The 16,260-nt window shown below is 41.1% G+C and overlaps 1 protein-coding gene across 1 annotated transcript in view; it reads left to right on the top strand.

The window, feature by feature from the left end:
* The window catches only part of FAM171A1 (family with sequence similarity 171 member A1), a 40,347-nt gene that overhangs the window by 9,583 nt on the left and 14,504 nt on the right, over positions 1-16,260 (top strand). Inside the window, exons 2-3 of the mRNA XM_053466503.1 lie at positions 7,785-8,012; positions 10,600-10,692. Of these exons, the coding sequence (XP_053322478.1) occupies positions 7,785-8,012; positions 10,600-10,692 (321 nt within the window). The remainder of the gene's footprint in view (positions 1-7,784; positions 8,013-10,599; positions 10,693-16,260) is intronic.

Below are 16,260 nucleotides of genomic sequence, written 5' to 3'. Positions count from 1 at the left end.
CCCCCAGGAACATGGATGGCTTAGAAGACATCACAAAGTGGCGTATATTTAAACATAGACGTCTGTTAAATGAATGTTTTGTAATTTCATGTTTTTTTGGGGGGGGGGGGTTATTACTTGTGACTCCAGACAGTACCTGAGTAACAATGGCTTTTGACAATTTATACTATTCCCATACTGGATCTTCTTTCTCTGTTTATTTTAATACGAAAGCTTGAGAGCCGGGGGGTCCTGTCTACCCAATGAGTCGATCTATCAGTTATAGTCGCACCCCATGAATAAATGTACGGTAAGAATCTCTATACAAATAAAAGCCAATGTGTGAAAGTTATTGTCCGTTTTTAAATTCTCTGTCTATAGCGCAAAAAAATAGAATTGCCTGTTTTATTGACCTGGTCGGTGATGTGTATATAATTTACTGGATTAGAGAGCTAGAGGGAGGTTTGCGTTCTGTGTGATAAATCCCCAGTGACATAATTCAATCACCGCTTTCATGTAAATCATCCCGGTCAGGAAATGAAGTCGTCATTAAAAGTGCCTCGGAGCACACGCTTGAAAAGATGAAGGAGGAAAAAAAAAAAGGCAGAATAGATCCATATTTTTGTCTAAAATAGCTGTTAATGCACTGCTTGTTGTGCCTTGTTTACGGATTCTACGGTCCTGCGTAATGTGATGGCGATGGATAAATCAATAAGTGACGATGAGATTTAGGTAAAAATTACCTGAAAAGCCTTAGATGTCGTAGTAACTTTATCTGTTTATATGGGGATTTCTCTTAATCCTGCATCAGAATTGTCGTTATCTGCTGTATTTAGTTGAAGTACTTGGTGCATCATGTTGTTAGTGGCCTGTCAGTGACTGTTTGTCATTCTTCGGGGTCTGTTTTCCTACACTTGAAAGGTGATGGTATCACAAAAGCCGCTCTAATGAGGTCCTGAAGAAAGCGCAGATTGTGTTTGTATTACCAAGTGCTCTCTTTAGGTGGCTGAATTCTGGGATCTAATAGAGTTTATTAAGTGCAACGTGTAATGAATAATTAGCTTTGTTTTCACTTCTACTCTTAGCTGTTAATATTTTGTGTGTTTTATAATGCGGAAAGTCAGCAAGTGTTGTAATAGTGCTTATGGAGAACTCTAAGGACCTAAAACGCGCACGCTCCAGACGCTACTAAATACGTAGTAAAGTGCTCCAAAATACCTGTGTGTTTCATAGAGGGACCCCAGCAAGCTTCTCTAAGGGGAATGTCTCTTCGCCCCTTTTATCTAGAGAACAGCCAGAGATACACATTTCCATCTAGAGGTTATTATTAGGCCATCTCTGCTTTTAGTAAACAGATCCCAGAACTTACGAGATCAATAAACTTCTGGGACCTCAGGGGACTCTTCTTCAGAAGAAGGAACCTTAACGGTCCAATTACGTTCCGGTATTTTCTATGTTGGCCTCCGAAAATGCATTCACTTCAACTAAAGACTCTCAAATTTTATGTTGCACTAATATAACAATATCCATTTTTGGCTTTTAATTCATAAATCATTTACTTTTATTTTGCTTCTAAGCAGCCACTTACTTTCCCCTCAAAACTGTCTGATAATCCACCGGCCCTAAAAAAAAAAAAAACAAAAAAAAAAAAAAACAAAGTTTAAAAAGGAAGCGTGATCGGATATTGATAACCACATTTTGAGTGTTCTTTTGTCCTCCCTTTGGAATTTCTTTGGTTAAAAACTTGACTTGGCTCTCTTTCTGCTCCTAAGGCACAGCCCGAAGTTAGTAAAGTTTTGTAGTTACTTTTTTACAAACTGAAGACCAAATAAACTAATATGGCGGCAGGTGAACAACTACAAAGACAAAGGAGCGCAACACGAAGAATCTTCCTGTTCATCTTCGTTAATATTTCCTAGCTAATCTCCCTGTCCCTTCCCACAGCCTATAGCCTGCCTTGTCTACGTAGCATTGCGGGGGTGAACGGGAATCCGTAGAGTCGCACCAGGAGTTAAAGGTGTGTAAGAGGGGCTATTGGTCACCGGGAGGGGCCTCGTCTGGCATCAACCAATGAAAGGCAGCTGGCTACAGTTTAACGATTTGCTTGTCTCCTTTTTTTATAAGCTTTGGACGTGGTTATTGGTTATTAGACATCATGTTGGCCCATGTTCAGAATCACAGCGACGACTTCCTGTGCAGTATGCGTGGGTCTGAAGCTTTATTCATTTGAAACAAAGTAGCAGAATAGGAAGAATAGAATTTACTTCCTGTCTGCAATAACCACATGTGACAGAGTGCTTTCTCACCCCTGGGACTTCTCATACACGGCTGTGACCAGTAGAGCGGATTAAAGATTGGCTGCTCTGGACTTTTTATTAACACCTGAGAGAACAATTGTAATCGGCAAATCTCAATCACTTTTGAGAACCAACATATTCTTTAGCGCCGTAAAGTGAAATGTGTGTATGCCGAACGGCCGGACTGTAGATGGGCTTTAGCTGAACTTGAGTTGCAACATCTGGCAATTGGAGAGCAAACTCCAAATTTATCCTGCACTGTAGTGTTTTGGTCTTTGTGAGCATCCGTACCGACACACACAAAGACTTTTGTTGCACTAAGGCTGATTTGAGGCTCGGTGGGCCATAGACAACTCTTGCCAGGCGACCTTTTAGGTCACCCACCTCTGGGCTTACTAAAGAGACCCTGGGTTAAAACACAGCAGTCCTGCTCTTGATAGCACATTAAAGGGTCACAATACTGCAATGTATTTAACGTGTGCTGTAACAGCAATAAAAAGACAAACATATAAAACATTTCTCCTTAACTGAAGAACTGGGTACGTTGAAAATACCGGCACGTGTTAGGAGGGATAATGAATGGACTTTATATACATTTAGGTAGAATTGTAAGATTGTCGCTGTTACCGCACACTTGAAGAATGAAACACTTTTCTCACTAAATGCAGCGTGATGAACACCGTTCCGAGTACAATATTCACAATTCTGTTTCCGATCGTTTCCCGTATAATTTTTTGATCGCTGAAGGTCGTGCTCGTAAAGTGCGGGTTATTGTCGTTGGTTTGTATATGTGATGTTATTTGGGTCCCGGTGGGGTCTCCAGGGATTGCTTCAGATCCCACTCTCTACACCTCCCTGTTAAACAAAATTGATAGAGCAGCTGAAGGGGGTCTCTAAGCCCTCCGTCTGCGCAGACTCCTCGACATGCTGGAGTTTATAGGTCACAGAATTCCTGAATTCCACTCTGTAGCTTCATCTCATCTACGGTATTTCAATCCTCTGGAGCTTTCATTCAAAGGACATTGTTTGTTGGGTAAGAGGAACGCCTGGTGAGTTGTTTTGACATTTCAGATTTTTCATTTGGTTTTATGATTATTGCTGAATTATGGAACTCCTGATGGGCTTTTGCTTTAGGCTTGCGGCGTGATGTTCTGTGTATACCACCAGCAATCCAAACACTCCTGAAAGCAGCTTGATTGACCGACTCTACCATATAAACCATAATCGGCTGTTTTAATAGAATTTTCTTGATTTCCTTAGATTTTTAGGGTTTACCATTGTCGGTACGTTGAGGTTTTAGTCACTGGTGGAAGCAGAAGGGCTTATTCTCGCCCATGAGATTGCGATGAGCTGGGACGTTGTTTCTCACTTTATTAACGGCATTCTAAAGGCTATCCTTTTCAAATGTCTCTTCTTATACAGCAGTCACACGCAGGCACTGTTATTTCATCGGGTCTGTCTTGTAGCTTTTTACGGAATCTCTGCCTTCTGCGGGCTTGGTGAAGTCTTTTAAAACATTTTAAGTGGCAACACATGGGGAGCAGCTGTTTGCTTGTGAGCTGGAGGAGTGAAGAAATGTAAAGCAGCTGGCCTGCATCCCCGGCCTGAGCATGGACTGCTTGTTAAAGCCGCCCCTACAGGAATAACCTACAGTCTGTTTAGTAGGATAAGTGATGGCCAAGACTGGCAGAAGCCAGAGGTTTATACTGCACGCCAGAGTATGGCCAGGGTATGTATTTAAATGAAAATGTATGGGGGGGTCCATGGCCAGTGCTCCAACCTCCCCCAGACCTTACCCTGTCTTCTCTTCTGCCGCGTGTTTGCTTTATACCGAGTTCCAGGATATGAAGCCATATGTAGGCACTCTACCTTAGGATAGGTAAAAGATACCACGGAGGTCTGCACCGGAATCACATGTTGGGAATGCCTGACTGCACATAGTTCACTAGCAGCAGATGTCATTAGTATTAAGAAACCTTTACCGCGGCTTACGGCAATGCTTTCTTTATTAATACGGTCTTCGAGTGGTCCATTGACTAAGGTGCAGTCCACCCTGAGCTAAAGAATGATGGAAATAGCTGAAGGTTTACAGATACAGCTCAGTATGTATGACATTGGACTTGGCCAGATGTTCCAAGCTCAACGCCTCCTGTCCAGAGAGCTTCTAAACCAGGTTTGACTTGTTTTAGATATAATCTAAAATTAGAGGGTGGTAGATAAACCGTCTACCATTAGAAGTGGTAAAGGCTTCTAAAGTGTCATAAAGCCATCCTGAATCAAAGACAAGACCAAGGAGTGATTAAGGGTTTACCTTGTGAAGGACAGGCAGACTAGATGAGCCGAATGGTTTTTACCCACCCTTAGATACTGTTTCTAAAATATACATTCCTAAACACAAATGTGTGCACCGTGTAGCACTTGCCGCTTTGTAAAATAGGTACTTGTTTCTCCCGTTTGAGTGTTTTTTTACTTTATTATTAATGTTCATTGTACAGGTCAGAGGAAAACTGATTTGTTAATATGTAAGCCTAGGTATCAGAGGTTCATGTCTTCCCGTGTACACCAGATGTTTTAGCCATGAAATAACATATTTCCTGACCTAATTCTCTGTTTGCGATCCCAAAGGGAGACTGCCCTGAGAGCAGTAAGAGCGAGAGAATGATAATAGAACCAAAATGTTAAGGAATTAAAAGAGCAGACAGCTGGGACCTGTGCATTCCCAGTCCTGGCCGTGTGTCCTGTCCGCTTTCCCAGTCACTTGATTTATTACACAGAGGCCTTCAGCTTGCGGTGCAGAGAAAGGTCCAGGAAGATCGTTCGCGCATGTACAGCTTATAGCATCGCATTGCTGCATGCTGTCATACCGCGTCCCTATCAAGATGAGACTAATACATATATTATAATATTAAATATCACCAAAACGCGTACTTAACTCTAGAACATGCTCATCGTATCACTTAACCAGTGTGTGACGTGAACGCTGGTAAATGTTAACATGTGGGCAGTAGAGATGCCATGGGATGTATGTGAAATAATCTGGGAAGCCTAATGGTGCTCTATCTATCTCTATTTCCTTTACTGCGCCCTGTTTAATGATATGTGTTGATCTGGAAGCGTTCCATTCACAATCCAAACATTTCTTTCCATCAACAGCCCGCTCATGACAGAATTGGAATTTAGAGCTCCTTGCAGTTTTTCTTTTTTTATTTATAGTTTTCTTGTGTGTTATGTTTCCCAGCATCGGAAAAAAACTAAACTTGTGGGAGCCGCTTTGGTGGTGTTTGTATGTAGCTATAAAGTTTGGGTAGAGATTTTAGCAAGGACTATAACCTTAAATGGGCCATTGTACACAAACAGCCAATCGACCGCTTTAAATTGATGCTTTGTGGGTTTTTTTTTTTTGTTTTGTTTTTTTTACAATGAATTAACAGATCAACCTTATTTTAGTGATGAATCCACACCCATGCAGTGACACGCGTTGGATGCCCAGTTAGGTATCTTTTCTCCTTGCCTCCTTCCACCTTGGGAACCAATGGCTTTTTTTGAAGTCCTGATGAAATTTATACTCCCAGCATCAGTAATTTTTATTAAAAAATGATATAAGTGTGGAATTTTTTTTAATTTTTTTTTTTTCTTTTTTGTACGTTTTTGTTTGGGATATCTTCAGTTTTTTTGTTTTGGTTTATATTATATAATATATATATTACACACTGCCCTTTCCACAACATACCATCTTGCTTCCGCGTGCATGATGAATGCTCATTCTTCCTGGTGTACGTGTATTTGCGCACGGGCAGAGAAAATCCACAGGTTCCATTTGTGGTTTTCTCCCAATTTTTCGCCCTGTTATCAAGACTGCTGTTCCTGATTTTTATCGCGAAGGCTGGAAGTAGGGGAAATAATGCAGCCCAAAATACTCCTAATGAGGTTTGCTTTTTCAGGACAGAGCTGCCAGTTGGCTTACAATGGCTGCCTTTTGTCCCGTAAGATCAATGGGAATGGCATTAAAGCGGAGTGACATCTGCCAGCCACTCCTGGGACATTTGCTGGATGCTTTTGGCATTCGCTTCCTCTAGCGCCAAGTGTGAACACCCGGTGGGGTCCTAACCCAGCACATTCCTGCGGTCAGTCGCTAACCTCGAGCACGTTGGTGTATAGAACGCACGAGGCGGCCATAAAACAGGCATTTGGGGTGGGAAGCCCTGCCGGGTGAGTGCCACAAATCTATCGCTATTGTTGGGAATTGTCGGTTTCTCTCTTTAGTTTAGAATGCATGCGTTTCAGTGACCCGTACGAGTAGGCCCGTAAATTGTCCCAGATTGATTTCTGCTGGTTTAGTAACCTCGTGTGTTTAAAATGTGAATTGGGTTCTATTCAGGATTTCTCTGCCTATTCTTGTTTTTATATTTTAACCCCTTCACAACCTGTTGTCGCTAAGGGGTTAAAGATTGTATATAAAGCGGCTCTTTCTTTTAGGGTACACGCTCTTGAATTGTAGCTTGTTGGTTTGTCATTTTGTCTGTTGTTGCGCCTTCTTCTGGATCAACAGCGATGTCTAACTTGATGGATGTGTCTTTATTTCCATCCCAACTTACTGTTACTATACAGAACTCTCTGCAGCACTCAGCAGCTGGATCCTTGTATAGCCTTCTACTCCCATCGCTCTCAGCTCTCCATTGATCAAGCAAGCTATCCTCTTTTATTTTAATCGCGCTGTGTCAGATGATATTGGCTGCTGCTCCGCATATTACAGGGTTTGTCCCTTTTCAGGGGTAATGGTTACAGAGTAACGCTCAGTGGGCTTTGCTGCAGTAGCGGTGCTAAGCCGTGTCCATTTAGGATGACTAAATCCCCAATATGTACCCCTGCGATAGGCGTTTTGATGTATATAATAAGCAGAATAGTATCCTGTGCTACCAATTTATTTCTTTGTTTCTATTTACTATAATGATGTCCAACGTTGATACACATTGATATTTGCTTTCTATAAAGTGTTATAGAGGTAGGTGAACCCGACGCTTCTGATTTTCAGAGTGTTACCGGCTGCTTTTTAAAACATGTTTTCTGGGAGAGTTGGGAACCAAAGCCCGATGTATTTGTATAGCAAGTCATTTTGATAAATGAGCTTTGACAGATCTGTGGCTCCTGGGAGCATTTTTTAATCTATATAATGATGCTTGCCTATATGGAATATGTATGTATTCAAAATAGCTTAGATGTACATCTTGCCCATTTGGTTAAGTGGCTGTTGTTTACTTGATGTAGGGTGCCTTTGTAAGGATGGAGGAGAAGGGTGACAAAATGAATTGGGTAATGCTGATCTCCGCTTCCATGGGGGTTAACAGAACAAAAATGAATAGAGCATCCAATGTGATCGTGTACAGCTGGTATTGCTGAATGATTTTTGGTGTTTTATTTATAAAACTTTTTTGAAGAATGTCCCAGTTTGCTCACAATGTTCACATGCCGTCTTAAAGATTGAATGCTCGTCTCGTTTTGTCTCTTCAGAGGTGACCCTGAAAGTGCAAGTTAGCGATGTGAGCACCCACCAACCGCTAAGCGGGGCTCTTCTAGAAGTCTTCGCCAACCAAGTTTCCGCAGCGTCGGGGACCACTGGAGCCGATGGGACGGCGTTAATTAAACTCCAGTACAGACTGGGGAGCCAGCTGATCGTCACCGCAACTAAGCATGCCTACGTGCCAAATTCCGCACCTTGGAAGCCACTCAGGTTGCCTGGTAAGGAGTTTGCTGTTTCCTCTCATCTCGTATAACGTTTTAAATATGTAATAGGTCTTTCCGGTCATTAAATTGTATATGCCATTGAAGAAATATATCTGTCTATTCTTTTATATTCTGCTTTATACTTGATTTATGTGCTAACCTAGAACTAATTGTTTAATATCTGCTGGTGCCCACGGCTGCTTTAGGTTTCCTTTTAAAGGATAACTTTTTTGGAATCATTGATCTGCAACAATGGAGTCTTGATAAGTACGTTTGGGGGGGGCATGGGATAGGCATGCTGATATGATGGGTACAGCAACGTTCAACAGGGTTCTATCAAACACTACATATTTTAAGTCCCCTAAACTTTCTATGGTTCCGTATCAGAACTGAAGGTTGCTTATGAGAACTTGGGGACAATGCTGATTAGTTATGACGAGGCAAAGTTAGCCGATAGAACACAAAATTAGCCGGTCCATGGCCTCCACCGCTGTTTGTGGTCATAATGTCTGGAGGCGTGTATATGTATACAGAATTTTCTATATTCATTCCGAGACCTGCTGTGGAATAAACAACATATAGTACAACAATGGATTTAGTTACTTGAGGAACAGTGAAATTGTAGCTTTATAACATGGTTAGAATATTGTTTTGAATAGAAACCAGAAAAGCTACAGAAATGCTGTATTATTTGAACAAATATACAAAATTCCATGAATCTTAATATTCTAATGAAGCCGTATTCACTTTGAGAGCACATAATGTAAACCTTTTGAGTTCCAGAGTGTTGCGGGAGACCTTGCTTTTGCCTCATCCAGACACATGGCCTGTCCCCATGAATGCTTTGTCCGTTCTTTTGGAATGCAAAGGGTTAATTCCTAATGACAGTGTTGCCCAACTGAGCTCTTCTATGGTCCCTACACCAACCCCCACACACTATTATATAATATATGGTCCTCTCCGTTATTTATTATGATCCTTTTAGTGTTTATTATTATTTGATATACAGCATTTACAATATACCTGTATTTTCTCTGTTTATTCGTTGCAAAACTGTGCATAGATCCTACTTTCTTTCGTTAGCGGTTAATATGACTGAATATCGGTAGCATAGATTTTCTGCTGGAAATTTGTCGATTTTCTGCTGGGGATCGCGTCTCTCTTATTCTCTGGTGTTTCGATGAACTGACTTGTGACGGCTGCTTTGTGTAGGTGCGGAATAAAGACAATAGAACTTCCCTCGGTTAACATTCTGAGCTAATTATATCCATTTAAATCCGCGCAGTTTGCCACTGAAAGCCTTTTACTTGCCCGTCTTTCACAAAGTGGAATAATTGAACGTTTGAAATAAATAATTCTGTTCAATGCGATATTTTGCTGGCAAGCAGCCAGACTGTTGATATATAGGTCTCGCTTCATGTAATTTTAAAGGTGCTGTTCCAATAAGACAAAACATTAACTGCCGCCTGGCACCGTAAGCCAGCAAATCACAGGAGATCTCGTTTGCTCTGAATGTTCAATTTGCATAGAAGCACCACGTGGGTTTTAATGTGTCACGGGCCAACTAAGTGTTCCCGTCATGTCCTGAATTATGAGACTGCATTTTAAACAACTAAGTATTCTGTCTAGCGAAGCACCAGAGATGTTTCTAAAGCTGCGTTTAGTTAGGAAGAGTTTTATTCTGCAGAGTAGGAGGAAGGGTACATTTGCAGGGCTGAGCAGTGATTGAGGCTTCTGGGTGATGGTCACTGGTTTTAACCCCCTTCCTTCTCCCAGTTGAGTTTGGGTCTTGTAGCTCCACTTTCAGAATAATTAACTAAAGATGGGCAGGTGGCACTAAGTGGTCTGAGCAGCAGTATCTGTTCCTCATACATTACACCAACACTTTTACATCCAGGACACCTAACTGGGGTGACTTGATTGGGTGGGGGGGGGGTTGAAATGACAGGGTGTTCTGCCCATGAATTGCCCAGATGTGTGTTTGAACAGATGTATGGTTCCTAGTTTTGCCGGTGGTGAGACTGGAACACTGGCTGGAACGGACGCCCAGGACATAAGCCCAGTTGTTCAAAATAAATAAAGGCTCCAGGCACTCAGGGGTTCCAGCTCAGGCAGATTTATTAAAGGAAGACTGCAACAACTTTTCGACCTCACAATATGAGGTCTTTATCAAGTTAACCACACAATCAAAAGTAAGAGTTTAAATAGCACATATCAATATATGGATAGCCAATCAAAAGACCAATCCAGTCTAGCACCATATGTAGCGTAATTGATGATCATGCATTAACATAAGTAAATATTCAAAAGTATACATCCCATAATAAATAAATGAGATAAGCCCAGTTGTTGACACTTCAGAAAAATGTGGGACTCTTGGCAGCTATGAACTGCAAACCTCCTGATGCTAATGTCTGTTCAGTGTCAGGAATCAACAGCTGGGGGGCTACAAAGCGTGACCATATACCTCTGAACTCGAGGGAAGACTATAGTGTGCAAGCAAGGCCTGGTTACGGCTGATGGGTTTTTTTTGTTTTTTTTTTTTTGGGGTGTTTTTGCCCGGAACCTGCCCTGATTAACTTCTCTATTTCTTCACTTTTAGTCTTCTCCTCGCTAAGCCTTGGCTTACTCCCTGAGCACTCGGCCACGCTAATGGTGTACGACGACATTGTGCAGATAGTCTCAGGATTTCAAGGTTTGTATAAATTCGCTTTGTAGATCAATGTTTTATCATTAACAATAATTCTAAATATTGGTATATTATGTGGACCCTTCACCAGATTTGGCCACTGAAGGTGTGGATAAAGTAGTCCCCAGCTAATGTTTCCAGAATCTCAGTGATATTGCCCTACAGTTTGTTGAATTATTATATGTAGTTTTTAGATGGTGCGGCGATACGAACGTCCCAATGACTGCTGGAAAAGTAAACCTCATTATGGCCGATATACACTAATAAATAGAACATTGCGTGTGTGGTAATGAATGCGTTTTAGCAGTTTGTGAGATTTTGTTCTTGAAGCTGTGATCCTGATTTATGCTTTAGGGAGAGAGATTTCTAAGCTAATTATGTTAGAAAGATTTGAAAGCAAACACAGCTGGATGGAGGGAGAACGGGACGTGTGCGAGTAACGGACGGCACCATTTGCATTATGTTAACAAAACCAAAAAACGGTTACACTGGCTGTAGGAAAGTTCTTTAAGTTAATACTGAACACTGCATCCCTGGAGAGGAGGTAATGGCTAAACGGAGGTCAGCCAAGTTCTTTATATCTGCACACCCTAAGAAACAGAATTTGAGCCATCCAATTGTCTTGTTGGTTTTTCTTTAATGCATAAGACCTCTCGCGGTAACTGGCCGTGTCTTCTATTCAGGATAGTCTTATTTATGTCTACCGCCTATCAAGCACCCTCTCTGTGAATAAAAATATTCTAGCATTTCATGGGCACTCCAGCCATGCGCTTTAATACATATGATAGCTGTGTGGCCCCTTTACATTGTTGTGTTGTCTATTTTGCAAATGCATGGGAGTTTCTGCCCCTTTCCACCCCCAGCTACATGCCCTGCGCATTATACTTGCCTCCAGTCAGCGCTGGCACGGGAGGGCTGTTCAGGCCCACGTGTGGAAAGGGCTGCCATTGAGTCCAGTGAGAACACTTTCCTGTGACTGATTGGCTGCTTAAAGCAGCCAATCGGTGGCAAGTAATGTTGGATCATGGTGGAGGGCAGCTGCTACAACAGAGATGCATCTTCTGTGTTGGGTAAGTGCTTTATTTTGTCTTGGAAGAATGCATATTGAATTACTCGAGGTACATTAGTATGCATTATTCTTTAGAGGGGGTTGTCGGGGACATTAAAAGCTAAGGTTCTGACCTTCTAATTTTAGACTTTGCTGTCTTCTCCTAACGCTTCTGCTACTTTGACAGAAACTCCCTGTACTGTGTTTAACCCCTTGATATATTTCATTCGGTAGATGATTTTTTCTATTATTACCATACCTTGGGAACTTTTAGGCTCCAGCTACCCGGACCCCTTCCCTTGAGGCATGTGGCCAGGACCACCCACTGCCGTCGTGAGACCCCGTCCCGTTTAAGGCGGGAAATGGACGGGGAGCGGGGCATGTCAGGACCCTGCAACGCGGGGGATTTGAGTGTCAACCTGGAGGGCCGGAGAAGTGTCGCTTTTCCCGGGTTCTCTGGGTGAGACCTGGGGAGTTCCCAGGTGGTATGATTATTACACGAGGAAAATTTAGCTCCTCATGAGTTAACAAAATATCCTTCATTAAGTCGCCTGTATATAAACAGCAGGGATATATCTTGTGATATGGAAGAGTCCATTCCCAGCTGTGTGACCTTTAAAATCCACCCTTACACTTACTGCTCAATTACAGGGTTACGCAGTTATTAAAATATATGGCACAGAACTGCCGGTTTTACTATTTATTTAGTTTTTAAGAAAAAAAAAGAAAAAACTGCAACAAGAGATATCAGGAATCTGGAATATCAGGGCCTTCTACTTTTTATTAATATTGCTATTAATATTATCACAATGTTTATGGAACATTCCATGAAGTTGTGTATCTTTATGCATCAGATCGAGGTCCGTATAAAACTTAGACTTGCTGCCAGAAATGGGATAATAAAGATAATTATTCTCATTTTTTATCACCGCTCTGTGTTTCATAAATAAGAATCCGTTTGTTTACATTGAATAAGCATCCAAGTAAGATGCAGAACTGTGTAGAGCCATCTGAAACCTACTTTCTTAAATAAAAAAACAAAAAACTAAACTGATATTTATATTTTCATTTATAGAATATTGTTTCATTTGTCAAGCTCCAAAATTGGGTTAACCTTTCACTCCCCAGGATTCTGAATGTTTTAACGAAACAAATATCTCCAGCGACCGTTACTTCTGGCCGTAACTCTTTATCGAACTCACTATATACCCTTTTTTTCCTAAACGTTCTAATTGGCTCCTACTTGTCTTCTCAATCCCAGCAACAAACGTGAGGGCATCACCTGTACCGGTGTGGGCTGTGAGTTACGGCGTCCGCGCTAGATCTGCTTATAAAGTTTGAATGAAGAATTTACGGAGTGCTATAAAATCAGAGCTGAATACAAAGCTCATCATGTTACATAATTTACAGATGTGCCAGCTGTCGATTTATGTCTTGGGTGTCTGCTGATGGGTGTTGGAGTCGACATGCAGCCTTTTACCACTTTGTATAATGCTTTAAAACATAAAAAATTAAATATATATATATACACACGTTTACTTTAGGGTTTAAAGACAATGGTTTCCAAAACCTTCTGGGTTTTTTTTAGTTTGTTTTTCTTTTATATATATATATATATATATATTGCTGCCCTGTTACCCTGTCTTTTTTTGGGTGGGGGCGCTGTGTCAAACGTTCTGTTTTTTGTTTTTCTTTTCATTTAATGAATTTGGAACAATTAAAATGTTGCTGTCGGAAGATACTGCGCTCGAAGTTTGCTGAATGCTTATATTTTCTGCCTAAGCCCCAATGCTTCCCCCACAAATATTGTTTATTGATATGCATGAGGTCATAGGTACTTTAGGGTGATTTGATTCATTTATGATGCACAATAAATAATTATTCGCGTTAATTTTAATTCCAAAATTAACCCAAAGCCATAGAAACGCGCAGACCTCCGGATGATGCTGCTGTCAAGATAAAATGAAATGAAACAAATGCATACTGTGCATGCACAATGTATTTTTTTCTCCTTTAAGATATTAACAACGAATGTTTGTAGCCGTGGTCCTTGGGCAGATGGCTGCGCATTAATAAGGCTGATATCCTATAATCGAGGCGCAATATGAGGACATTGTCATTAATTAATCCTTTCAACGCCAGATGGGTGAACCGAGAGCTTTTATACTGTGCACCCTCTTACACGGAAAGGGTTAAAGCATTATGATCGCTGCCTTTTCCAGCAATTATACTCCTGCTAAGGTGGATTCTTTCTGAATTATTGATTCTTTGTCATTTTCCGCACAGTAAGGAGTGCATTTATTAATAATAAAAAGAAACGGTGTTAACGTTTCTAGGGGAAAAGGCGTTAATGTAAAGGGGGCACCGGGCTGTCGTGTGCATTAGTGCGTATGATGGATGCAGTGCGCCTTTAAGGCATGTATTATGTGCTGTGTTCTATTGTGTTACATATAGAATTATGCATGGATAAGGTCACAAGGTGAGGGTCACGGTGACCTTCAAACATTAGTTCTCTTTTTAATATTTGACACCCGGAGCTTCTGAAAAGGTGCAGCCTTGCAAACAAAAAATAAAATGTAAAATATCATCGCATGCTGGAAAGTTATGGAGATGCGGTGGGATTTTGTGCTGCTGGCGGGTAATATAAGACAAACTATTTCTTTTTTAAGAATCTTGTGACTGTAAATGGAAAGATTAAGTTACTGCGATATAGTAAAAAAAAAAAACGCCCAAGACCTGTTGTTGGAGTTGATGAGAACGGTCCCTTTTTACACGTTTGGGAAGACCAAAAAAACACATTTAATTGCCTTCACTAAAAGCGTTAGTGTTTTTTGTAGGGAGTTTGTTCCCTCTCCCCGTGTAAGTTACTTTGCATACGCCGTTCTTTTATCGTTCTGATGATGTCGGAGATCGGGATTAATGCAATAACCGGAATGCGTTACCAGGCGAGGCTCTCTGCTACTCGCCCTCTCCCTCAAGTTGAGCTCCTCAAATATAACCGAATGTTAAAGGGATAGTGTTCTGTCCCACACCGCCCGACCAACAAATGGTAACCATTTCAATTTTCATTCTTTACTTTCAGCCCCCCAAATAAGTACACGGCCCCCTGACTTTCCTGCACCCAAAGCAGGAAAGTTATCCTATTGAAATAAATGGGAGCACTTTCTGCGCATGCGTGGGGTGTTGAGTAACGAATGGTGCAGTGCGCAGCAGCTTCTCCCAACGACAAGCCTGTTTTTTTTTTTTTTTTTCTTTCTAATATTAGTTTAATAAGCATTTTTTCTTTGGTGGGGCTGAATGGGCACTGGGGTGTCAGTTGGCCTCATATAAAGACACCGGTGGGTGTTTTAAAGACGGCAGTCTTTTTTATGACGTAACCACTAATTTTTGGTGATGGGATGACCTGTGTGGCGACCGTGAGTTGGCCGAATGAAAATTCTAACTTGAAATGATTTTTCCACTCGGTCTTCCCACACCAACCCCCTTAAAAGCTCTTCATACTAGGAGAGGCAAGATTTCTTTCCTAAACGTCCTCGTTTTGGTAATGTGTGAACCATATGTTAATTTGTGAAGTTCCTGGGATATTGCCGTGTCTTGGCTTTCTGGGCCACATCTGGATGTCATTGTCATAAAGTTATTATGAGGTCAACTAAAAAAAAAAAAAAAGAAAATATCCGGTGAATTCATTAACCCTTTGGCTATCACTGTCGCCAGCTTATCCATTTTTGAGGCTTAAAACCCAAATTTGTAGAGTCCCAGGTGCGGATGGGCAGGTGGTTCTACCTTGATTTTGAAGTTCCGTCGTTGATGTGATTTTTTTCTTGCGCAGGAGGGAAGTGTTACGGTATTAGGCAGCCTTCGATGATAATGAAAAAACTTTCAATTAATCTGGGAAAAGGCTATTGTTTTCCATCTGAAATTGAACTAATAATTACTAGAGCCAAATCCCTTGGCAGTGCTCAGCTGTTGGACCCAGAGAACACGGCGCATGTTCTGTACTGATGTGTGACAGATGTGAACTTTAGTATAAGAAAAAAAAAAAAAACTTTTTGAACTTTGGTAGATAAGTGGAACAGCCTGCCATCAGATGTGGTAGAGGCTAATACAGTGAGGGGATTTAAACATGAACGGGATAGAGAAGGCTATCCTGAATCTAAGACGAGACTCATTAAGATCAGAGTCTTTACATCAGGGAAAGCTAGCCTAGAGGGCTGAAAAGTTTTTATCTGCTGTCCAGTTCTGCGTGTCCGTTTGGTTTATTTTTGTATAGAATTTTTTACATTTCAATAGGAAGCCGGTAGAATATATAACTCAGTGTACTGTTTTAATACAAAGTTAAAAATCGCTTGTTAAAGAAACAACATATTAATAAAAGTGATAACAACCAGAGGGCATCCCAAAAAGTGATGGTTAAAAACACAAATTCTAATAACACAGCGAATTCCCGAAATAACCTTTATATGAATTATTGTATTATAGAAGCAAATACACGGAATACTTTATGGTGCCGGGAGAAGTCGGTGGCA

The sequence above is a fragment of the Spea bombifrons genome, chromosome 5, assembly GCF_027358695.1.
Source record: "Spea bombifrons isolate aSpeBom1 chromosome 5, aSpeBom1.2.pri, whole genome shotgun sequence".
NCBI classification, from domain to species: Eukaryota; Metazoa; Chordata; class Amphibia; order Anura; family Pelobatidae; genus Spea; species Spea bombifrons.
This window is presented reverse-complemented; position numbering and strand designations above follow the sequence as displayed.